Source organism: Mesoplodon bidens, assembly GCF_964165515.1.
Source record: "Mesoplodon bidens genome assembly, chromosome: 17".
Lineage (NCBI taxonomy): Eukaryota > Metazoa > Chordata > Mammalia > Artiodactyla > Ziphiidae > Mesoplodon > Mesoplodon bidens.
Window position 1 is genome coordinate 76,736,446 of NC_138174.1, and position 24,062 is coordinate 76,760,507.

The window sequence follows — 24,062 nt, forward strand, 5'->3', positions numbered from 1 at the left end:
CCCCCGCAGATGGGGAACCGTTTTCCTCTTAGCCTCACTAGCAAGTCCTGCGTGGGATCTGATGGACAGTCAAGCGGGTTATTTAGACCTTAGATTGACAGGCTTACTTTGTGGGGACCTAAATGGCCACGCATCCTCAGCCACGTCTGCAGGCTCCCGCCCGCGCGTGGACACCGGGAGTTCTGGGTCAAGGTCAGTTGTGGGTGCCCAGCATCTCCTCCCACCATTTCATGAAAAAGTGAAAGTTCAGTCACTTTTCTGATACGGGTTCAGTGAGGAAGGCATTAGCAGAGGGAACAGTCTTCTTTTCATTAAGTGGTAAAATCCTGATAATAAGTCAAGGACACAGTTGAATTTGTAAGAAAACATGGCCCAGAATGATGCCTTCTTTGCCTCTCGAGAAAGTGTGTCCTTGACTTGAAGTGACAACTGAGTGTCCACGTGTTGTGTAATAAAGAGCTCTGGGCTCCTGGGTGATTTGTGGGGAGACTGTTGGGGCATCGTCTGTCTGCTCCTGGCAAGTCGACCTTGAAATGTGGTCCTGGGTCTCTGTCCATCTGTGGCCGCATCAGATGTGAACTTGGACAGTTGCTTCTTATTAAAGAAGAATGCTTAGTTTCCAGATGTCTGCATTGACAAGTTGGTTTCAGAAATAGGTATTGGAAAATCAAACCTTCTTCATAAGCTCCTAAGATACCCGCTAAGGATTCAGCACTTTTCCTATGCGGAGGGCATTCGCTTCCTCCCTCCCTCCCCGCTTCCTTCGTGGTGATAATCTCCAAGTTTGGAGCTCACTGGCTGATGCTCCATGGTAGGTGTTCTTTGAATTAAGAGTCCTAGACCACGCAGAAGCCCTGTGAGCAAGGCTGTGCCCTCCTGTCTGTCGCAGTTCCCTGCCCTCAGCACTTTCCCTGGTGGCCCCAGAACACACGCCAGTGCCCACGGAGTGTACTCAGATGTAGACGAGCTTGCATTTTCACTTTTACCGTGACAGGTCGTCGGGGGAGTCCTTTAAAACCTGTTGTGCTGTCCCTGTCTGTTCACAACATGTTCGTGCTGACGTTTGTGAGGAAGGCGACGCACAGCTCAGGATTCCTCGGGGAACGGGAACTAAGTCACCGCCGCTGTCTTGTGTTTCAGATCAATGAATGTATTCCTCATCGTGTACCTCTGCATCCTAATCAGCAAAGCGCTGATTAATACCGTCCTGAAGTACGTGTGGCAGAGCGAGCCGTTCCGAGATGAGCCGTGGTACAACCAGAAGACGGAGGCGGAAAGACAGAGGAACCCGGTATGGAGAGCGGCTCCGTGGGCTGTCGCTATGGAAACGGGGGGAGGCCGATGGGGTCTAGGTCGATGAAATCTTTGTAGTAGACGCGCTCATCGGTAGTGAAGGCGTCCGCTGCCTGCCCAGCCCCTGGCCCCGTAGCTCTAGACACTGGCTGAGCCTCCTTCTTTGGGTATTTGAATAGTGAAGTCTGAAAAGGTATCGGCGTCCATCCTAGATTCATAAGGACACACCTTAAACACTTAAAACTCAGCGCGGTGACCTGTATTATAAGAGGGGCTGAGTAGCTGCTTATTAGTGAGATACACGGTCCCTAATTAGGTAATAGATGAATGAAAGGAGCATCTCGATGATGGGAAATTACAATAAGAATTGGTTTCCTATTTACGTAGGGGGATTTCGGCTCCTTTGTTCATATTCATCAAAAATGTTTTCCCCCAAACCAGTGTGTTAATTTGATGAAATGTCCTCTACTTAAAGCAGTACAGTCTTCTGGCTGGGCCTACTGCGTCCACCTGAGCGGTGCGCAAATCCAGACCTGGATCCACTCAGCTCAGTGCAGGGCCGTGTGCAGATCCCAACCTGGCCCCCACTTCCTTCCTGTGTTCAGTCTGGCCTCCCGTGAGACAAATGGCTCAGAAATAAAGATAAAACTATACAGAAACACCATTTGTACAGACCCCTAAATTCGGTCGTTTATCAGACCCTTGAGGGAAACTTGGAATACTCACAGTATACAGCGTCCTGCGGGCTCTCAGCTGGAGACCCACCCCCGCTCCCTGCCATCCCTGAGTGTGACTCACAAGTGATGTAATCCACCCCCCATGCGCCCCCCACAACCAGCAGCGCAGATGTCGGCAGCTCCTGTCCCGGGCCTGCCACGGCGCTCAAGTGGGGTGCAGGAGACAAAACCGACGGCCCCCGCTGCCCCAGTGGTCTTTACCTTTGGGTTTGAAGCACTTGGTTTAAAAACAGCACTTGTTAAGCTGTGCCTGACTGACCCTAAGATTGGAGCTGTCGTGACGCTGGCGGGCGGTGTGGGGATCACACCGCCTTCTCTCAGTTTCTCAGAGCCTTCACGGACTTCCTGGCCTTCATGGTTCTCTTCAACTACATCATCCCCGTGTCCATGTACGTCACCGTGGAGATGCAGAAGTTCCTCGGCTCCTACTTCATCACCTGGGACGAAGAAATGTTTGACGAGGAAACGGGGGAAGGGCCTCTGGTCAACACCTCGGACTTAAACGAAGAGCTAGGACAGGTCAGGTCTCCTGCGTTGTCTTCTCTCCCTGGCCGGCCATTGAGCCCCTCGCTTTTATGTCCCCAGGTTTCTAGAAGCTACGTGAGACTTGTCACGCAGGCAGACCATCAGGAGGGTCAGATGGGAACGTTTCCATTTCAGCTCATGCATCGAGATACAACCTATACCTAGTGAAAGGCGGCGGCAAAGTGGCTTTTTAACTTTATGTGACAGTGCGGGGTGCTTTGGGGTTTACAAGTTATGCAGATTCATCACAGCAACTCACTGCCGTAAGCTCATCCGTGGCCCTTCTAAGTGGTGCTGATTCTGGGTTTCAAGGGAGAGTTAGCGGTGAGCCTGCTCACAGGGGCTGCCCTCGGCGCTCCCGGCCCACCTCCTCGGCCCTCACGGCCCCGGTCCTCATTGTCAGGGTGGTCAGAGTGAGACCTGAGTCTCAGTCTCGCGGGGTAAAGAGTTCAGAACCCCTCCCTGAAGCCCTGCTCCAGGCTGACGGCTCGCGGCCTGGGCTCTGCATTGGCAGCTCTTGACCTGTAAAGTGGGCGTCATAACAGGTACCCGCCCTGCAGCGTGTCCCGCGGACGGAACGTGCGGGTGGGAGCCCAGCAGGATGGGGAGAGCGTGGACTCGCCGGGACCCTCCGCCCCTCCCGGGCCCGCGGGTCTCTGATAGCCGGCGGCGGGGGCTCGGGGGGGACCCGTGTTCCCCGCAGCTCTCGAGGTGCCCACAGGGTCCGGGATCCCCACCTGCCTTCAGTTCGTCGAGATCCAGGGTTTAAACCCCGCGTAGTTTTCACACTTGCCACAGTTTTCTATCCGAGGTTCTTGTCCCTTGACTTGTTTGAATTCTGTCATCTCCCAACCCTTAAACGATGCTGCAGGCTTGGACCTCCCGGGCCTTATGGGATAAGCTCATCCCACCCGTACCCTTGATTTTTTGGTCAGATCGGATCCAGGACCAAGCCCCCAACCCCTACCGCGTCTCTGTCTTTCCATGAGACGGAAGGAGAAAAGTGTAGAAAGTCCCCCCTCGGCCCCCGGAGCCAGGCTGTGTCCGGACGCTCACGTGCACGGAGCTTCGGACGTGGGCGGCCAGCGTGCTCACTGTCCAGCCGGGGAGGCAGCACGGTTGGGTGAAAGCCTCAGAAATCGCTTCGTTCGGACGAGGCTGCCTTGGGGGGGTCCGAGGGCCCTCGAGGGACAGCAGCTCCCAGCCGAGCCATGTCCGCAGGTGGAGTACGTGTTCACGGACAAGACGGGCACCCTCACCGAGAACAACATGGAGTTCAAGGAGTGCTGCGTGGAGGGCCACGTGTACGTGCCGCACGCCATCTGCAACGGACAGGTGCTCCCTGCCGCCGCCGCCATCGACATGATCGACGCCTCCCCGGGCGCCGGCGGGCGGGTAGGTGGCCGCGCTCCTGGCCGTGCATGCCGCCGCTACCTGTCCACGGGCGGGTCACGCGAGGGGCCGGGGGCGCCTGCTGTCCTGGGGTCCAGGACAGATGCTGCCCTCTGGCGACTCGGGGGAGAAGAGCTGTGAGTGTCCCCGTCTGCACAGGCGTCCGCAGGTGCATCTGGCCGTCACATCAGGGCTGGGGCAGCTATCGCCACGTGGCCAGGTGGGGAAACCGTGGGCTGAGAGTAGAGGGCCCTGCAGACCATGAGCTCACACACGGACACACAGACACACACTCGCACACAGACACAGGCGCACACACAGACGGGCACACGTGCTCACATACACTCCACACACACACACACACACACACACACACACACACACACACTGGTTCTGTGGCTCCAGGTCTCACCCTCCCCAGGAGGGCCGTGACCCTCAGCGGCGGTCGCCCAGGAGACCGTTCCAGAAGCTTTTGTGGCTGCAGAGCCTGCATGGAGCCCCAGGGGACTGAGGTGGCCCGAGTCACCTCTGCTTCAGCGGCCTTTTGAGAGCCGGTGTGCGTGTGCCTCTGGTGGTGCAGAAACGGCCTCTTCACCCCCGAGCCTCGGGGGAGGGTCAGGTGGTCTGTGGCCTTGCGGGGCGTCCCACCTGCCTCAGCTGCCCACCTGGCCTGCACGAGGCCAGCCCAGCCCTTCTTGACCCCCTCAGTCTCGGTCACACCCCAGGGCGCGGGACGGCTTCCGGGAACCCGGGGATCGCAGGCCCGTCTCTTGTGGCCTTGAACCCGCTGCCTCCCTGAGGTCCGTGTCCGTCTTCGTCTGGACCGCAAGAGCGGAGGAAAGGCAGCCGGATTCCGCTGCCACCGCCAGAGGTGGAACTAAGACTCCCTGACCCCCAGGGCTGCAGGCCCGGCGTTGTTATTTACCGTCTTCTGTTTGGTCTCCTTGTTTTGAGCGGGTGTGCCATAGAGTTGTGGGTTTGTGCTGCATTTGTAGGAGAGGGAAGAGCTGTTTTTCCGGGCCGTCTGTCTGTGCCACACCATCCAGGTGAAGGACGACGACGAGGTGGACGGGCCCAGGAAGTCGCCGGACTCAGGGAAGCGCTGCGCGTACATCTCGTCCTCGCCTGACGAGGTGGCTCTGGTCGAAGGCATCCAGAGGTGCGTCTCTGGTCCCGGCTGCGAGGGGGGTGCGGGACCTCTCCACCCCGACCACAGGCTCGTCCTGGAAGCATCCTGTGTTTGGAGTGTTCTGCTGAGAGGGCGGTCACTGCCTCTGTGCTCAGGGCTTCCCCCTGATTCCCACAGTGGTGCACGCGGGTCCCTCCTGCTATCTCAGATGGGTGGCTTTTCCTCCTAACTTCTGCAGTAACTTACTTAGAGGACATTCCAAATAGTCACAGGCTTTTAAAGATGCCAACAGTCTTGGAATCCCTTTATGACAGGTCTTCCTCATCCATCCTAGAGAATTGATGCCCAGAGAGATATCAAGCAACTTCCCCAAAGTCACACAGCATGGAAAGGGTGATACTGGGTGCTGGGGTTCTCTCACTGCTCACTTCCCATGTGTCCTATTGTGCTAACTCCACCTCCTTCGAGATCTTGTTATTGGGGGGTTTTGCTGCCTCATGACATGGGGTTGTAAGCAAACACTTAGAAAAATACTTTTTTCCAGACACATGGCATAATTTTCGTCAGGGAAATGTTTTTCCATTCTCACAGCTTACGACCCTGACTTAATACTGAAGGTGCAGGATTTATACTGTACAGCACAGGGAACTAACCCAATATTTTATAGTAACTTGTAATGGAATATAATCTGCAAAAAGAACTGAATCACAGTGCTGTACAACTGAAACTACAACAATATTGTAAATCAACTATCTTTCAATTTAAAAAGTGCTAAAGGCCAGGCTCACCTTCCCCTTTTGCTGCCGTAGTGAGTGGGCACCAGGCACCTCTCCTCTACTTGGAGCCGTGTTTTTGTTGTGGGCTAAACTATGTGTTTTTCCCATGCAATGTGAAAGTGACATCGGGTATGTACATTGTGTCACCACAGACCTTTATTCGATGTACAAATTCACACATACGTAGGTGAGAGTTCTTGAATCGAGATTTCTCTCTCCTTGGAAAACGAGTGCTCAGGAATCAAGGCGCATTCAGTCATAGAGATCACCCTCCAAGCAGCCTCTCCTTCAGCCTGCCAGCTCCTGCCAGGTCAGCGGGACCCTGTCCCCATGGTCCCATAGTGTCTGCCTAATATGATTAGGGCTGTTGCCATGTTAGCGTATGTCTCCACCTCCACGTCCCGGAAGCTCCTTGAGTCCAGAAGCCAGGCCTGGTGGCTCTTTCCCATCCCAGCCTGGGCCCGCGTGGGCGGAGCCCTCACACGTGCTGGTGCAGGAGGGGGTGTTACAGATGAAGTGCCCCGTGGCCCGTTGGTAGAACGGGGCTATAGTTTCCTCATCAGTAAAATGGAGCGTCTGCCTGGAGATTGACGGGCTCCCAGAGACCTTCCAATTCTGACGTGGTAACCAACCTCTAAGCAGCCCCACTGATCAGTAGAGACAGGGACCAATCCTCAGACCTGCTGCCGTCCATACCCGCCAGTAAGAAGGCAGCTAATTGGCGTGTGGTGCGCCAAACGGTTGGGTGAGTCGACATTCCCTGGGCTCTTGGAGCATGTTCTGAGACAGTGCTATAATTTCCCGACTTGACAATGCAGTTTACAGCCTCTTTTTCTGGAAGCATTTCTTTTTCAAAAGGAGAGCTTTCCCGAAGTGTAAAATGGAAACATGCTATGAAGGAGGACCATCAGGGTCCACATTAACTCCCAGGTATGTCTTCTCCTCTGCAGATTGGGCTTCACGTACCTGAGGCTGAAGGACAATTACATGGAGCTGCAAAACAGGGACAATGACATTGAGAGGTGAGAACCTGCATGGTCGGGATGGTAGCACAGGGCTGTCTTTACAGAGCTCTTTCCTGGAGAAAAGACCAAGTTCTCTGCACTCCGTCCATCACTGATTTTCCCTCTTCCCCGTAACCACCCCAAGAATGTCACCGAAACGCCTAGAGAAGTTGAGTCGGACGGTTAGAGGAGAAGTTGGGTGGCGGTGTGCCTTCAGACAGGCTGGGGTTAAGCCACACATTGTCAGTTTTACTGCAGGAGTTGACAAAGCTTCTAGTACATTCTGACACCCCCAAGGCCGAGCTCTGACTCCCCACGAGAGGGCCAATGTAAGCCCTTCCCCCGGGAATGGCCCTGGAATTCTGTGTTCTCAGAGCAGGTTCCCAGTCCGTGGAGCACGGGGTCCTATAGAAACACTGAGCCATAGCCTTGGAGGGACTAGATGGACGGGGGATGTTTCACTTTCCATATCGACTCTTAGGGACCATCTAGTCTAAAACTGCTGCTCCCAGAGACAAATGGCATGTTTTGATTTTGACTCAGAGGATGGGGTCATCCATCTCTCCTTGCTAAATAAACATCAATGGGCAGTTACGGATATGGCACACGTGGCAAAGAATGTAAGATTAGGTGGTGATGGTCTCAGAAGAGCTGGATTTTACATTTTTGCTCTTAAGAAAAATAAACTCCCAGGCTGCGGAGGTGGTGCGCCCCTCGACTCCAGAACGGCTGCTGGGCCCCAGGCCCGCCAGGTCATCTGGGGCTCCTCCTGCAAGCACTCGGGGCCTCTGGGCGCCATGGGGTCACCCCTGGGAGGGCAGAGGCATTGCTGTCCGGCTTCTGGTTTCCACCTGGAAAGGCGAGTGAGAGCGCCCCTGAGGCCATAACCGCCGCCCGGTGCTCCAGGACCCCCAGGAGCCAGCTTGTGGGCCAGCGGGGCCAGCGCGGCCTCACGGCCACCTAGGCTGACAGCCCCCTTGCTCTTTTAGGGACTGAGAAGCACGCAGGGAAGGGTCAGTAGTCACCCCGATGTAATGAGACGTGGAGCCGCCGGATGATAGTAAAAGCAATATTTCAATCTCTTTTTCAGGTTCGAATTGCTGGAAATTTTGAGCTTTGACTCAGTAAGAAGGAGAATGAGTGTAATTGTCAAATCTGCTACAGGTAGAAATTTCTTTCCCTTTGGTTTCTTAAATGATACAGTGTGTCTGTGTTTTACTCTGATGCCTAGATTCTATAGGAGCTTTAAGGATTTAACTGTTCTCTTTTTTCAAAGCATGGATAAACCACCACTAACCCCTCAACCTCAGGCCCCGTTTGTCCCCAAGCATCTTAGGCTGAGGTTTAGTCACCTTTGGTTTTTCCCCCGAGGGAAAGTCCTGTGACTCATCCCCGGGGCTCTGAACTCCCCTCAGTTTACGCACGCCACAGCCTGTCTCCTGGGTCCCCACCTGCAGGCCCCGCCCAGGCGTCTGCGACCACGTCCTTCTGGAGCCCTCGTGTACTCGCAGTCCCTGCCGGGCCTCCTGGGCTCGTGTACTTGATGGAAACAGGCAGCCGCCCCTCCAGCTCTTCTCATGGAGGCCCTGAGCTGCCTCTCAGCTTTCCTTCCCAGGCCACCCCCCAGGGTACACCACCTGGGCTTTTCCACCTGGAGGCCCTCTACCTGGCAGGGCTTTTCCACCTGGAGGCCCTCTACCTGGTCTGGACTTTTCCACCTGGAGGCCCTCAACCTGGTCTGGACTTTTCCACCTGGAGGCCCTCCGCCTGGCAGGGCTTTTCCACCTGGAGGCCCTCCGCCTGGCAGGGCTTTTCCACCTGGAGGCCCTCCGCCTGGCAGGGCTTTTCCACCTGGAGGCCCTCTGCCTGGCAGGGCTTTTCCACCTGGAGGCCCTCTTGCTCACGTGCAGCTCTCCCAGGACACCTCCACAGCCACCTGTAGGAAGCCTTCCTGGTTTCCTCTGCCCTTGCGGGGCTGCAGATGTCCTGAATGCAGAACCACACTTTCTCGACAGTGTGCCCAGCACAGCACTGCTGAGTGTTCGGTGAGCGCTGCTGGGTTCAGTTTACTAACGTGTTGTCACCTGGCATCTTATCAAGAGATGTGGCGTCTTACTCTTTTTCGTTTCTTAAAACTAGACCACACTAGGCTATGTTTTTCTCTTTGGAAGCTTGCCTGGAGAGCAACCAAACAAAGCTGCTGCCCTGAACCTAAACAGCCTCAGCCTAAAGTATGACCTGGAGAGCTCTAGGTCGGCAGTGTCCTAACACTCAGGTCGAGCGGATTTCATTTCCACAAAGTGAGTTCCCTTAACGGGGCTGCTTGAGCCTCTTTCGATGGGACCGGAAATGCCTTATTTTGTCTCCCAAGCCGGTTGAGGACATCGCGGGGTTGCTGAAGGCCCATCCTTCAGCCAGGCCCTGTGAACTGCACTCCGCAAGCTGGAGCACTTGGGCGTCTCGGAGCTGGCGCTCGGATCCGCGTGGCTCCCTCGCCTCCGAAGCAGGCTGTCAGACATGGCGGCTCCACCAACGAGCCTTGCACCAGTGAGCGCCGTGGACATCAAGTCTTTATGTAAATGCTGCCCCGAACACGTGGCCACAGGCGCAGCAGGACACGGGAAGCACACGGCCCGTCACGTTTGGAGATGAGTCCCCGGGGCGGGTGCCCCCTCTGCTGCGCGCCGGCCAGCGCTGGGGTCCATCCAGGATGAAGGCATTCAGCCACGCAAGGTCCCACCATCGGTCTTTCTCTCTTGTGACTTTCCCCGATACAAACGTGCATCATGCTTGAGACAGTCCGTGAGCCGGCAGTCGTGGCCACAGCCTCGGGAAGCAATGCGTCAGCTGGTCACAGACCATCTTCTCCCCCTTTGCACGTTCTCCTGACCCGCCCCGCACAGCGCAGGAACCGAGGTGTGGACCGTGGAATCTTCACGAACAGCGACACTTCCCGTCAGAAGGAGCGTGGCTCGGCCTGGAGCAGCCGCTGGGTCACGTGAAGGACTTACATCCTCGGCGCTCGCGCCGCTAGAAACCCCTTCCTGGAGGGGGAGGCCGGGCCATCAGAACCCCGCAAGGCAGCAGTGAATTCTCAGAGACGTTGAATATTTAACTAAACAGGTTGTTCTCTAAGTAGTAATACGTCCCCGGAGATGACCCTAAAGGCACTGATTTACAGCCTTGTGGACGGGACGGAGACCAGAGCCCCTGCAGCCTTGAGCTTCTGAGGATTCTCCCCGAGAAGCCACTGCAGCCGTGGAGCCACCCAGGTCCCACGGCGCTTGGCGTGGGCCACAGTCACCTCACCTGTGTGTTTGCACTGCTCTGGAGTTCTAACTTCTTATTCGTTTACAAACTGGAAAAGCAGGTCTACAGCTGGGGCCCAATACTCTCTGCTCGTGTCCTTTGCAAGTTAAATGTTGCCGTCCACTCCAGATGTTTTCACGTCAGAGGCTCTGCTTGACCAGGTCTTTAGGCTGAACACGTCCCACGTCTACGGCAGGTACAGAGGGATGACAGATGGAGACAGCAGACAATTTAAGTCCCTCACAGGCCATTACGTGGAGTCATCTGTGATTTTTCCAGAAAAAGAATTACTGTTCAAGAAGGTATCACCACTCAGAATTGTCTGGACCACAAAACTTGTTTTATCCTATACCTGATGCCGTACGTACAAGCATTGCCTAGAAGTCATGGCTGGTGCCGGGCACGGATTCTGCCGTCAGGCTGGCGGGCACGTGACCAGGACTCTCGGGTCACGGCCTGAGGGTGGGCAGGCTTCTCCTGGGGATTGGACTCCCTGCTCAGATTCCCACTGGGGGCAGCGGCCGTGCTACTGCTTCTTTCCCAGCTCAGCCCCACGTGTCGCCTCCGCACGCCTGCGACACACACTGCAGACGCCATCCTTCCTGGCCGTAGGTTGACGTTGCCCTGGGTTTAGTTCCAGGACTTCTGTGAGCGTGAACCGGGCCGTGTTTTAAGTGTTTCGCTCTGTATTTTGCAGAAGATAGTTCTTTCTGGGACCAAGGACGGAGCTACCCACGGTGGGCTCTGATGCTGCCCCTGAGTTCACGGGCCCTTGTCCGGATCCCCGTGTGGACCACTGGTTCTGGTCGCCCCAGCCCCCACCCCAGCACTGGGCCCCCTCCTCTCGGCGCCTCCTGGTGCCCTGGCTTTGGCTCCCAGGTTTCCTTCCTGCGGGCCGTCAGCATCTTGGGTTTCCAGGGAGCCACCCCAGGCCAGGGCTCGGTGTTCGTGATTTCTGTCTGATGACAAGTGCTGAACAGAACCCGGTCCCAGCGGCAGTGCCCCCTCTCCAGTCCTGCAGCTGCTGTGACAAGCCCCTCGGTGCTTCCCCAGCAGAGAGCCACGTGGTTTGCAGGCCAGAAGAGTCCTCGAGAAAGAGGAGCCCCGATGCCAGCAGCCTGTGGGTCAGCGCGGGCGCCCGCAGTTTTGTCCGAGCCGAGAGCTTCCTGACCCGTCTGGAAGGGAAAACCTTTCACCTCGAGCGGGGAGGAGCGTGCACCCCCAGCACTGAGATGTGTGAAGTGACCAGGGCAGTAGGTGTGGGGAGAATCGTTCGACAGATGCTTCTCGTCACTCTTGGTCACGCCCGGTGTCCCAGCATCTTGTTACCCCGTTTGGGGCCGGCCACGCCCTCTGCGTCCGTACTCCTCCCTGGTCCCGAGGGCATTCGTCCCTCACTCACATCCTTGCCAGGGAGCAGGCGGAAGTGACAGGACGAAGGACGGCCGCCCAGGAGCCAGTTTCGTTCCTGGTCCCTGACTTTCCTGAGATTCTGGGCTTGTTGGAATAAAATGAGGCTTTGTGAGGCGATCTGTAGCTTTGACGTTTTCCTGATCTTACAGGTTAACTGGTCAGTCGACATCTCCACGACAGTCTCAGCGCTGGTATCCCTGGTTTTGTTTTTAATAAAAGCGTCATTTGAAAAATAATTTAGTCTACCCCACAGAGTGATTAAATGAAAATCTTTTCTTGTTTTCTAGGAGAAATTTATCTGTTTTGCAAAGGAGCAGATTCCTCAATATTTCCCCGAGTGATAGAGGGCAAGGTGGACCAGATCCGATCCCGAGTGGAGCGCAACGCAGTGGTGAGATGCGGGTGACGGCCTCACGCCTCTTCTCCCTCGTGGGGGGCACGTTCCTGCTGGGTGCCCCGTGCGCGCGCCGCGGGAAGCCTGGCCACGTGCCCTTGGGCGGGCACCACCCTCCGCAGCCCTCCGCTGGTGTTTGGGGGTGAGGGCGTCCAGAATGACAAGCACATTGTGATGGTCTTGAAGAAAATAGATCTTTATCCTGAGGACTTCCAGTGATTGGCACTTAATGCTTTCCCCCGTGACCTGTTTGGTTTTCTTCTCACATTTTGTTCTGAAGTGAGTGCTCAGTCTGTTCTAGGCTCATCCGAGGTCTTACATCATCAGAGCTTCGTTCCATTTTGTGGCTGAAAAATATTCCATCGTGTGGATGCGCTCTATGTGCCACACTGTGTTTATCCGTCATCTGTTGGTGGGCACTTGGGTTGTTTCCACCTTTTGGCCACTGGGAACAATGCTGCTGTGAACATGGGTGCGCTTGTATCTGTCTGAGTTCCTTTGATTATGTACCTAGGAGTGGGATGGCTGGGTCACCTGGTAATTCCAATATGTTTCACTTTTTAAGGAAATGCCAGACTGTTCCCCAGAGGCTGCACCGTTTTGCATCCCCACCAGCAGTGCGCGAGGGTTTCAGTTCCTCCACCTCCTCGCCAACACTTGTTATTTTCCATTTTTGTTAACTATAGTCACCCTGGTTAGGTATGAAGTGGTAACTCATTATGGTTTTTATTTGCATTTCCCTAATGACTGAAGATGTTGACCACCTTTTTATGTGCTTATTGACCATTTGTATATCTTCTTTGCAGAAATGCTTATTCAGGTTTTTGGCCCATTTTTTAATCAGGTTTTTTTTCTTGTTGAATTGTAGGAGTTCTTTATATATTCAGAATACTAACACCTTATCAGATGTATGAACTGCAGATATTTTCTCCCAGTCTGTAGGTTGTCTATCACTCTCTTGATAGTATCCTTTGATGCACAAAAGTTTTTAATTTTAATCAAGTCCAATTTATTTTTTTGCTGTGGCCTGTGCTTTTAGTGTCATATTTAAGAAACTGTTGTCAAATCCAAGATCACAATTTGTCCCTATGTTTTTTTCTTTTTTCTGAGAGTTTTATAATGTAGCACTTATATCCAGGTCTTTGATCCATTTAGAGTTAATTTTGTGTGTGGGGGACAGGTAAGGGTCCAGCTTCACTCTTTCACATATGGATGGCCGCTTGTGTCAGGACCATTGGTTGAACAAGACTGTTCTTTCCCTGTTGGATGGTCTTGGCATCCTTGTCAAAAATCAATGGGCCACATGTGCAACTGTTCATTTTTGAGCTCTCAGTTCTGTTCCATTGGTCTATGTCTGTCTTTACGCTGGGACCACACCGTTTTGGTTACTTGTCCCTTTCCGGTGAGTTTTGAAACCAGGAAACGTGAGTCCGTCCTCCAGCCTCGTTCTTCTTTTACAAGATTGTGGTCTACTCTGCGTCGCTTGAGATTCCACATGAATTTTAGGGTGGGTTTTCCCATTCCCACAAGAATGCCGTTGGAGTTTTTTTTTTTTTTTTGCGGTACGCGGGCCTCTCACTGCTGCGGCCTCTTCCGTTGTGGAGCACAGGCTCCGGACGCGCAGGCTCAGCGGCCATGGCTCACGGGCCCAGCCGCTCCGCGGCACGTGGGATCTTCCCGGACCGGGGCACGAACCCGTGTCCCCTGCATCGGCAGGCGGACTCTCAACCACTGCGCCACCAGGGAAGCCCCCGTTGGAGTTTTGATAGGGGTTGTTCTGAACCTGTAGATCACTTTGGGTGGTGTTGTCATCGTGGGATATTGAGTCTTGCAATCTATGGACACAGGATGCCTGTCCATTTACTTAGATCTTCTATGATTTCTTTCAGCAACATATTGTAGTTTTTAGTCTATGAATCTTTCACCTCCATGGTTTAACTCATTCTTGGGTATTTTATTCTTTTTGATGCTATTGAAAGTGGTATTGTTTTCTTAATTTCCTTTTTGGATTGTTCATAGTTAGTGTATAGAAATGCAACTGCTCTTTGTGTGTTGACTTTGTATTCTGCACCTTTACTGAATTTGTCTTTTAGTTCCAACAATTTTTTTTTCGGTGGTGGAATCCTTAGAGTTTTCTACGTATAAGATCCTATCATCTAAGAACAGAAATAACTTTATTTCTTCCTTTCCAACTTGATACCTTTTTCTTTCTTGCCTGATTGCTCTGGTTAAGATTTCTGGTACCATGTTGAATAGAAGTGGCAAAGGCAGCCATCCTTGTCTTCTTCCTGATCTTAGGGAGAAAGTTTTCAATCTTTCCCCGTTGAGTATGATGCTAGCTATGAGTTTTCATATATGGCTTTTATCAGGTTGAGGAAGTTCCCTTCTATCCTAGTTTACTGAGTGGTTTTATCATGAAAAGGTGTCGGGTTTTGTCAGATGCTTTTTTGCATCTGTTGAGATGATCATGTGAGTTTTTCTCCTTTGTTCTATTTATGTCATATATTACATTGATTGGTTTTCATATGTTGAATCACCCTTGCATCATTGCCAGGATAAATCCCTCTTGGTCATGTATATAATCCTTCGGACATACTGTTAGATTCAGTTTTAAGGTGGATATGCTTCAGTTGCAAATGACCAGCCCTTTGAGGGTGGGTTGGTTTCTCGTTCTCTGGTTAGTCACTCTAGCTGGAGAAGGAGGGGTGTCAGGAAAGCTTTGGGAAGTGATATTCAGCAAAGTGACCCTCGAGTTCACGTTAAGTGCTGCTTTGTGTCCTGCAGGAGGGGCTTCGGACCTTGTGCGTTGCCTACAAAAGGCTCATCCAAGAAGAATATGAAGGCATCTATAAGCTGCTGCATGCTGCCAAAGTGGCGCTTCAAGATCGGGAAAGGAAATTAGCAGAAGCCTATGAGCAAATAGAGAAAGACCTTATCCTGCTCGGTGCGACGGCCGTGGAGGATCGGTAAAGGCTCGCTGTGCTTGTCTTCAGAAATAATAATGTTGCAGTGGGGCAGCAGGGGCTACAGGGGCGCTTCGGGAGGAGCCCCACAGCCGGTGTCAGCCGCACCGGTGAACGCGTCAGGACTGGGCAGGCCGCTTGGTTGCCTAGGGTAATAGCACGGGGGGTCAGCCTGTGCTGTTGTGATGTTTGACTTTCCACGGATAAAAGGCCTGAAAGTCACCCTTCCCCAGAAGAAACCAGAAATGGTCAGCATTTTCACACCATATTATGAATAGTCAAGCTACAAGGCTATGTTGTTCAATTATTCCTTAGAATGGAATCAATAACTAATCTGTTCCTAAATTTGTCACTAGTTCTTTCCAAATACAAGTGTAAACATTTTAGATCTTAACACTCTCAGTGTTTTTGTCATCACTCATTGAAGGAATTGAAAATAATGAAGTAGAATATTGCCAAAACTGACAGTAATAGCTGGTAAAATTCCTGGGTCCTTGGAGGAACTGGGGAGAAGGGAAGGCTCTTAAGGGCGGAGGGATCCTTGCCTGCAGAGCTGAGGACCCTCACAAGCGTCCTGGGAGCTGATGCACCCGGGGGGAGCTGGCACCTCAGGACATTGAGAGTAGATCCCTGGGGATGGGGGGGAGGGGAGGGGTTGAAGTGATGATATTTGATTACAAATTATTTCTTTGAAATCTCTAGCCAACATCTTTACAGACCACTCTGGGCCTCGGTTTCCTTTTTGCAAAAAAGGATGAAATGAGAGATGGTTTTTCTGTCTCTAGAATAGTACGATGACATCATCTCCAGACCTGACATAGGAAGTTTATCCCAGAATCTAACCAGATGGTTCCAGTCAGAATCCAGATCCTTTCCTCGCCTTTCACTCAGCACTGGACAGAAATACATCACTGACACACATCTATCGAAAACTAAGACTCTGAAATCTAGAAAACACAGCAGGCCCCCAAATGAGGCAGACATGGTTTTGATGCCAGACTTCCACGGATGGCAAGACAGCCTGACCAAGATCAAGAGGGCCGTTTGTCCTCAGACGTGTTTTGTGAGCTCTGCAGGCTTTGGGTTTTCTACACGTAGACCAGGACCCTAACACAGTCCTCACTCATCCTGTAAGGTTTTGGCAAAGACAAAACGTCGCAGGCAAGTGCTTCCCGCAGCATCTGGTGCGGGGCGAGCCTGTGATGCCCGTCAGCCAGTCCCAGAGCCACGACTGGCATTTCACGTTCTTTAGGGGAACCTGGGCTCCAATTTGATACATGGCAAAATTAGAACAGTTTATGCCCAAAGAAAAGGTGGTGAGTGTCACCTCTTTTCCAGGCCCCTTTTTTCCCTGGTTAAGACTTTTTTGGTTGGTGGTATGACGGGCCTTCTTATAATAGCGTAAAATCCTCTCTAAGTAGCAAGTCCCACCAGGCAGAAAACTGTGTGCTCGGCAACTGTTACTTGTACAAGATGCCGTTTTGTTTCTTAATATTTTATCCCTGTGGATTTTCTGGTATTAGGAAGTGTTTTGTTGTAAAAAGTTAATACACAGCTGTAACCAGCTTCAGGTCCTTTACAGTAAATCACGAGCCAGCACCGCGGTGCTTTTTAATTTGGGGGCAAAAAACTGCAACAGCTTAGTAGATCACAAGTTCTTGGAATTCGCCACTTTGGTTTGCTGTGTCCACGCTGACGTGTGTGTGTTGCCCCCTGCCCCCCAGGCTGCAGGAGAAGGCGGCCGACACCATCGAGGCCCTGCAGAAGGCGGGCATCAAGGTGTGGGTGCTCACGGGTGACAAGATGGAGACAGCGGCCGCCGCCTGCTATGCCTGCAAGCTCTTCCGCGGGACCACGCAGCTGCTCGAGGTCACCACCAAGAGGCTGGAGGAGCACAGTCTGCACGACGTGCTCTGCGAGCTGAGCAAGACCGTCCTGCGCTGCAGCGCCAGCCTGACCCGGGACAACATCTCAGGGTAGGCGGGGCGTCTGCAGAGGGACTGGGCAAGCTCCGTGGGCAGGGCCGTGGCTTCAGCTCCCTTGTGCGGACGTGGTCCTGTCCTCTGGCCTCTAACAGCATCCCGTGGTCGGGACCATGACCAGAGCTATTTCTCTTTAGCAACTGTGACGTGCCTTTTTGTACCAGAGCGGGGTGTGTGTGTGTGTGTGTGTGTGCTCACTTGCAGACTGCTGGCTGAGGATGCAAAGAGACGATTCATGGATTTACAAAATATCGTGCATGGGTTGATTCCCATCTGCTTCTACGACACTTGGGGGCTGCATCGTGGATTCCTCTGGGCATCTGCCAGAGCAGGAGGGAGACGTGAATCATGCATGGTCGTTTGTCGATTAAGACAAAACAGTGTATGCCCCACAGTTGTTTTTTCCAAGAATATTCACCAGTTTATTCACATTTTATCAGTGCTGTCCTTGCTGGTATTAGATGCATGATCTAAGATTAGATTTCATTTGAATCATTTCAAATTTTCATTAACTTAGGTAAAGCAAAGGCAGCTCTCTAATCATATGTGAATTTAAAATTATTCATTTATAAATAGTACAACGATATTTCCCTTTGCCCTATCTGCAGAATTCCTTTTGGGGATTAGAGATAGTCCTTGTCATTTTGGAACCCAGCAAAGAGAAATATTACGACCATGTTCTTTCCACGTCAGGTCACCCGGGCAGAGGAGCATGGAGGTATTAGTTGTAACAGTAAAGACTGTGGTTGGCTGAGGTGGCCAGGCAGTTCGGGAGTGAAGGCCGATCTCTTCGATAGCGGGATAAATGCCCTCCTTCTGTTGTCAAGAAGCACCGGAACGCGCCCAGGAGTCCACAGTTGCGACCGTTGTTTGCTTTCCCTCAGTGAAATGAGAACGTTTAATTCACACACAATTTTAAAATGTAATCAAAGGCCTTACAGCCACTGATCTAGACACTGTGTTATTATTGGCAAAACAAGGAAAACCAGGTTCTTAGTCGTTGATCCTGAACGTGCAGCATCTGTAGACATCCCAGAAAAGCACATGGTCTTCTCAAACCTCTGGATTTAGTTACTGAGTAATTTCTCTGGTTTCTGTGACCTAACAGACTCTCAACCGACATGCAGGACTACGGTTTAATTATTGATGGCGCCGCGCTGTCCTTGATCATGAAGCCACGTGAGGACGGGAGCTCCAGCCACTACCGAGAGCTCTTCCTGGACATCTGCCGGAACTGCAGCGCCGTGCTCTGCTGCCGGATGGCGCCCCTGCAGAAGGCCCAGGTCCGCCGCCCGCCAGGAACCAGCTGGGGATCCTGGGGGGAAGGGGGTTACGTAGTGAGAGCCATTCATGAGCCCTTACAGCCACTGGGGTTTTTTTTTAAATCTAGCAAAGCACCTCCTTTTAAAAATGGAAACAAAAATGATAGAAAGTGAAACGTGAGACTTACTTTGCTCGCTGTGATTAGTAAGCATTGATGGAATCAAATGGATGGCCCTTCCGGGTACAGGGACCGAGGGAGATGTTCGTCCCACCTCTCACGTAAACAGAACTGTATCAAGGAGGTAGAGGCGTCTGTCAGAGTCTGTACGGAAGCCGGGAGGGAGGCAGCCGCAGCCGAGCACCTACTGGGTGCCGATGGCTGAGGCAGGTGCGAACCCACCGACCCTCACGGTAACCCTGGAGGCGAGGGAGGCTGTGCTGATTTTAGGAATGAAGTACCTAAGACACAGGAAATCGGGCGAACCTGCCTGGAGGGATGATTTGGAAAGTGGCCGTCCGAACGGCTTCCACTCTGTCGGACTCCGAACTCACGTTCCGCCCATTGCACCACACTCTTGTGGAAACACCCCCTGACGTGTGTTTTTTTCTTAATTTTTTTTTGTGGGGGGGCTGCGTTGGGTCTTCGTTGCAGTGCGCAGGCTTCTCACTGCGGTGGCTTCTCGTTGCGGAGCACGGGCTCTAGGCGCACGGGCTTCAGTAGTTGTGGCTCGAGGGCTCTAGAGCGCAGGCTCAGTAGTTGTGGATCGTGGGCTCTAGAGCGCAGGCTCAGTAGTTGTGGCACATGGGCTTAGTTGCTCCGGGGCGCATGGGATCTTCCTGGACCAGGGCTCGAACCCCTGTCCCCTGCGTTGGCAGGCGGATTCTTAACCACTGTGCCACCAGGGAAGCCCCCTGTTGTGTGTTTTTAAATATTTTTTTAAAGCATATGGGATACGAACGTGAGCATGTGTGCCTTTCTGGTGTTGGTAAACCTAAAACGGTCCCAGTTCTGTAAACCACATTTTAGGTAAGGGAGATCATTTTCTCTTGAGTTGCTCATGAAGGGAACCGTCAGCTTCTCAGACTGACCTAGTGCTTAAGGTAAAATACTGAACACCACATGCAAAGGGGTCATTTTTAGCGTCCTTGCATGCGTCCTACACTGATCTGCCACGTGACAGTGTCACTAAGCATAAAACACCAGCATCGCCCTGGGGTGATTCTCAGTGAAGAGAAGCAGACTCAAGAATTCATGTACATTCTGTGTGGGATACAAATGGTTTTATTCCTGACTGTCCCTCTTAAGTGTGTGACTCTGCGTAAACCTTGTATAGTGACGTCCAGAACAGAACTAAGGGTGTCGTTTGGTCTTCACATGTTACTTGGTATTTCTTTTAGGTTCTTAACTGACTTCTGCAAACTTTTATACCAATTAGTGTCTCAGTCTTGAAACAAGAAGACAATCCACACATTTTTTCCTCATCTTTTCAGTCTTACATCATGGAAACTTATACTTAGGCACATAAATAGGAAAAAAAGACTGTAAAGAAACAGACTAAAAATTTGGAAATTATTCATTGCATTGAGTTGTCAGATTTGGTTTTGCACACATGACAAATTTGAAAAGTAAATGAACAGCTTATTTTAAAAAATAGATGCTTAAAACCAGATAGCTTTGAATAGCAGTATCTTCTAACGGAATGCAGCGTTCACACTCCCCCCCGCCGTATATTTAAATCTGTTTCCCCCACATTTACACAAGGAGTGGAGCAGCCCCTGCAAATGACTTCCCAGATTTCACTCTCCGTCCTGTCTGCCCACCAGCCTGCTCAGCTTATCTTACTACAGTCATTTCTTAGCTGCTTTTGCTGAAGCGTGTTTCGCTTTCGATGTGAAAAAGATTTTATCCTAAGTGGATAAAATAGACTGCATATAATAAATAATTCACTTTAAGCACAGAGTTGTTTCATTTTTCCTTGACTAACTTTACATCTTTGTCGTTTCTGCCTAGTTAGTGAATGACCTTTGCACAAATAAAACAGAGACGATAAAATCTGCACTTACTTCTTTTCCAGATTGTTAAATTAATCAAATTTTCAAAAGAGCACCCTATCACTTTAGCGATTGGTGACGGCGCAAATGACGTCAGCATGATCCTAGAGGCCCACGTGGGCATAGGTAAGCCCCTCAGTTCTGCTTCCCTACGCCTCTTGGTAACCCGGGTTGATCACGCAGCTGGACGAGAAAGGACACAGCCAAGGCAGGGCCTTAGAATTTAGACACACCTTCAGGACACTGTCTGTGACACAGAGCATTCGTGACTGGAAATCCGACAGTCACGGTTCAGCCTCACCCCGTTTTGCCTGTGTCCGTGTCCACCTGCGTGGTGTTGAGAAAGGCTTGACTCAGCACGTTTGCTCCCTTCTTGTAGGCATCATTGGGAAAGAAGGTCGCCAGGCTGCAAGGAACAGTGACTATGCGATACCGAAATTTAAGCATTTAAAGAAGATGCTACTCGTTCATGGGCACTTTTACTATATTCGAATATCTGAGCTTGTGCAGTACTTCTTTTATAAGGTAGGAAGACTTTCCTTTCCCCTCTCACTGTCTCAGAGCATGTGATCAACGGCTCGTCTGTCCCGATGCCCCGAGGCTACAGGGGTGATTTGTCCATGGATAGAAGGGACTGTCAGAAAGGAGGGGGTGATCGTAGGACCACGGGAGCAAACGCCCAGCTCTCTTCGCACAGTCTCAAAACTGAATGTGGAACCAGGGAGATACGGGCTGTAAAACGCTTGAGGAAGGGCCATTCTTTTATAGCTCCTTGAAGTAGTTTCTTCTTCTTTAATGCGGTTGCATCCTTCCTGTCTGTACTGACACCGACGTTGCCGCCTCATTTCTCTGCCACAAGTTTCCCTTGAGTCTGTCTGATCTCAGGGTGACCAGCATGGTCCCGTGTGCACTGTGGGAGCCCCTGAGATGAGCAAAGAGTTTTAGAGCCATTGCCCATCTTGCTGGAGAATGTGGGGCACTTTGCCCAGGTAGAGTGTGTCACGTGGCCAAGCTCTGTGATGGGATAGAAAAGTGACGTCTCTTACAATGTGCCCTTGATTAACAGGCGTGTGACTTGTCTTTCAGAATGTCTGCTTCATTTTCCCTCAGTTTTTATACCAGTTCTTCTGTGGGTTTTCACAACAGGTGAGTTCTGATGCCTGCGGTCGAGCTCACCTGAGCCTTACCCCGCTTCCCCGAATGTGTCTGTGGTGGGCGGAGGGTGGACGGCCGGGCATGCAGGCCAGGTGACCCCCGTTCCGTCACTGATCTGCTTTCATCTAAAGCAACCAGGACCGGGGAAAATCTAAGCTTGGAGGTGGTGATCAGAATTGCAAACTTTTATGCAACTTTCTGTTGTTGCAGGTTTGGGATGGCAGGACCGGGTGGGTCCGCTGTGATTTTAATCCAGGCTAGTCGACATCATGACACTTTGAAACATGTCCTTGCCCTCCTGTATCTGTAGAAAAATGGCTCTGTGTACATTTTAGAATGCTCGTGCTTGTGGGCCTTTGTAAATGAAAACTACCTATGCATATTGAAACAAATTATCCGAAAATCTTGTCAAGATGCCCGGGTGCTGTTTTCACGTGGCTTTTCGGTCCTGTAGACCCTGTACGACACTGCCTACCTGACGCTGTACAACATCAGCTTCACCTCCCTCCCCATCCTGCTGTACAGCCTGATGGAGCAGCACGTCGCCATGGACGCGCTCAAGAGAGACCCTGCCCTCTACAGGTACCTCGAGCACACGGCCGCTGTAGACAAGGGGAAGGACCGGGCAGCCCTGCCGCGAATCCAGATAGTACCTGGTTGAAGTACTTAAAAACCAGACGATTCAGTGTCAGCTGACACACTTGCTTCCACAAGAGATTCTTCAAGCAGGAAGCAATGTAATTTAAGTGAATATACTCCGAATTCAGACAGAGGATTTACGTGGCGTTTGAAATGTACACATTAGGCCAGTTTGTATTTTACCGTGTTTTTCAATGGTTATGAAAGAACTTGGGGTGAGAGTTTCTGTCCCCTTGTGACCCCAGTGGATTTATGGCCTAAATGATCCTTGCAGGTCCAAATAGGTTCCATTCAGTGAGAAAAGAGAAAAGTTAACATATCTGATCTCAGGGTGCTCTTTTCTGCTAAAAAGTATTTTTAATAACAAGGAAAAGATTTTTCTGCTATTTCAGAACTCCATCCCAGGATCTTTGGCCAATTCAATGTGTCACTGTTTATTGTGGCTTTGTAAATTAAACGTGTTATTTTCAGAACATTTTAGATGCACATGTGGTTGTAAGAAATAGTAGAGACATTCTGTGAGGTTTTATCCAATTTCCCCAGTGGTGACATCTGACAGACCATCCTGCAGAACCACAGGACAAGGTCACAAGCAGGGCAACAACGCGACACGCCCAGCCGTCTTACTGGTCCTTGTTCGTGTGCACACGTGTACTCACGTGTGTGTGCACTTAATTCTGTGCAGGCTTTTCACATGTGTGAGTCCTGTGGCCACACAGTCAAGACACCTCACCAGCCCCACGGCCTACATCAGAATCATTAGCCATTAAATGGGGTCTTGAAGTGTTGGGGTCCAAAATAATCCCTGTAGGTGATTAAAAAAGCAAGCTCTGAGTTTGTCACGTGCATTTAATGATACAGGGGTAAGTCTAAGAAAATAGGAGAACACACACCATTTTAGACACACACCCGGAGGGAATCCTGCAGCTTCTCTGTCTTATTGAACTAAACTAACAGGTGTAGGAAGTCCTGTCATGAAATGTGCAGCCTGGTCCAGGAAGCCCGCGGTCTTGTCGTTAGTGGATGCCAGCGTGTCCCTGTGTCCTGTGTCTTTACTTTCAGAAGCAGAAGTGTGAGCGCTGGCATCTTTCTTCCTGTAGTGCCATCACAGTCCACTTTTGAGAAATAAAATATTCCAACAGAAATTGCTCAGGAATATCTGTATGTAGTAAAATGCAAAGTCTGGAGAGCATTTTGCTTTTGCTCGCAGGAAGCTCAAACTTAATGTCTGTTGGTCCTTCCCACTGTGTCAGCTGGGGACGTCGCCCCTCACACCTCAGCGTGTTTGCTCCCTTCTTACTGTGCTTTGACCGTGATGGTTTCGGTTACAACAGCTTTGTGCTACAAGCTGTCCCAGGGCCTTTCTGGGACCAGGTGTGGTGTTGAGTGAAGTGACAGGCGGTGTGGCCGGAGGAGCCGCAGAGCATCAAGTGTGGCTCGGGGGCGTGGTCAGTCGTGAGGCCCACCTGGCATCCCACAGGCTCCGTGCATTCAGAGCGTGTGCCGGCCAGTCGACAGGTGGAGATGGGGCCCTGGCCGCAACGTGGACAGGCTGGGCGGGGTGACCCCAGGCGGGAGACCAGGAGCCCCGTGCTCGCGGCCGGGCTTCTCCAGGACCCGCTTGCTTTTCGGGGCTTGGCTGAGCGGGTGTCGGTCGGGGCCCCGCCCCCTCCGAGGGCCCTCCTTCTCCTGTCCCTGCTTGTCCCTGTTGTCCCTGCAGCTCTGCCACCTCGGGGCTCTCCGCGAGTCAGGGGCCCCCGGACGAGGACGGCGGCCGCAGGGCCGGCGGACACAGTGGGGGCTGAGTGGGCGCGTGTGCCTGGACGCGATCACAGGTTCCCACCCTTTGCCTCCCCCAGAGACATCGCCAAGAATGCTCTCCTCCGCTGGCGGGTGTTCATTTACTGGACGTTCTTAGGCGTGTTCGATGCTCTGGTGTTTTTCTTCGGTGCTTACTTCATGTTTGAAAACACAAGCGTGACCAGCAACGGACAGGTTAGTACGGAACTGGGTCGTGTCACCGTGGCTCCGGGATT

At 52.0% G+C, this 24,062-nt stretch overlaps 1 protein-coding gene across 4 annotated transcripts in view; it reads left to right on the forward strand.

The window, feature by feature from the left end:
* ATP11A (ATPase phospholipid transporting 11A) overlaps positions 1 to 24,062 on the forward strand; it is a 121,101-nt gene that overhangs the window by 80,335 nt on the left and 16,704 nt on the right. For all 4 annotated transcript variants that reach the window (XR_014013573.1, XM_081214516.1, XM_081214517.1 and 1 more), the window contains exons 11-25: positions 1,141 to 1,291; positions 2,352 to 2,549; positions 3,777 to 3,950; positions 4,943 to 5,106; positions 6,803 to 6,874; positions 7,947 to 8,020; positions 11,866 to 11,969; positions 14,757 to 14,938; positions 16,660 to 16,911; positions 18,026 to 18,200; positions 20,256 to 20,358; positions 20,612 to 20,757; positions 21,319 to 21,378; positions 21,842 to 21,969; positions 23,886 to 24,021. Coding sequence is in view for 3 of the 4 variants with exons in the window: in XM_081214516.1 (XP_081070642.1) it covers positions 1,141 to 1,291; positions 2,352 to 2,549; positions 3,777 to 3,950; positions 4,943 to 5,106; positions 6,803 to 6,874; positions 7,947 to 8,020; positions 11,866 to 11,969; positions 14,757 to 14,938; positions 16,660 to 16,911; positions 18,026 to 18,200; positions 20,256 to 20,358; positions 20,612 to 20,757; positions 21,319 to 21,378; positions 21,842 to 21,969; positions 23,886 to 24,021 (2,119 nt within the window). In the remaining variant the exon portion in view is untranslated. The remainder of the gene's footprint in view (positions 1 to 1,140; positions 1,292 to 2,351; positions 2,550 to 3,776; positions 3,951 to 4,942; positions 5,107 to 6,802; positions 6,875 to 7,946; positions 8,021 to 11,865; positions 11,970 to 14,756; positions 14,939 to 16,659; positions 16,912 to 18,025; positions 18,201 to 20,255; positions 20,359 to 20,611; positions 20,758 to 21,318; positions 21,379 to 21,841; positions 21,970 to 23,885; positions 24,022 to 24,062) is intronic.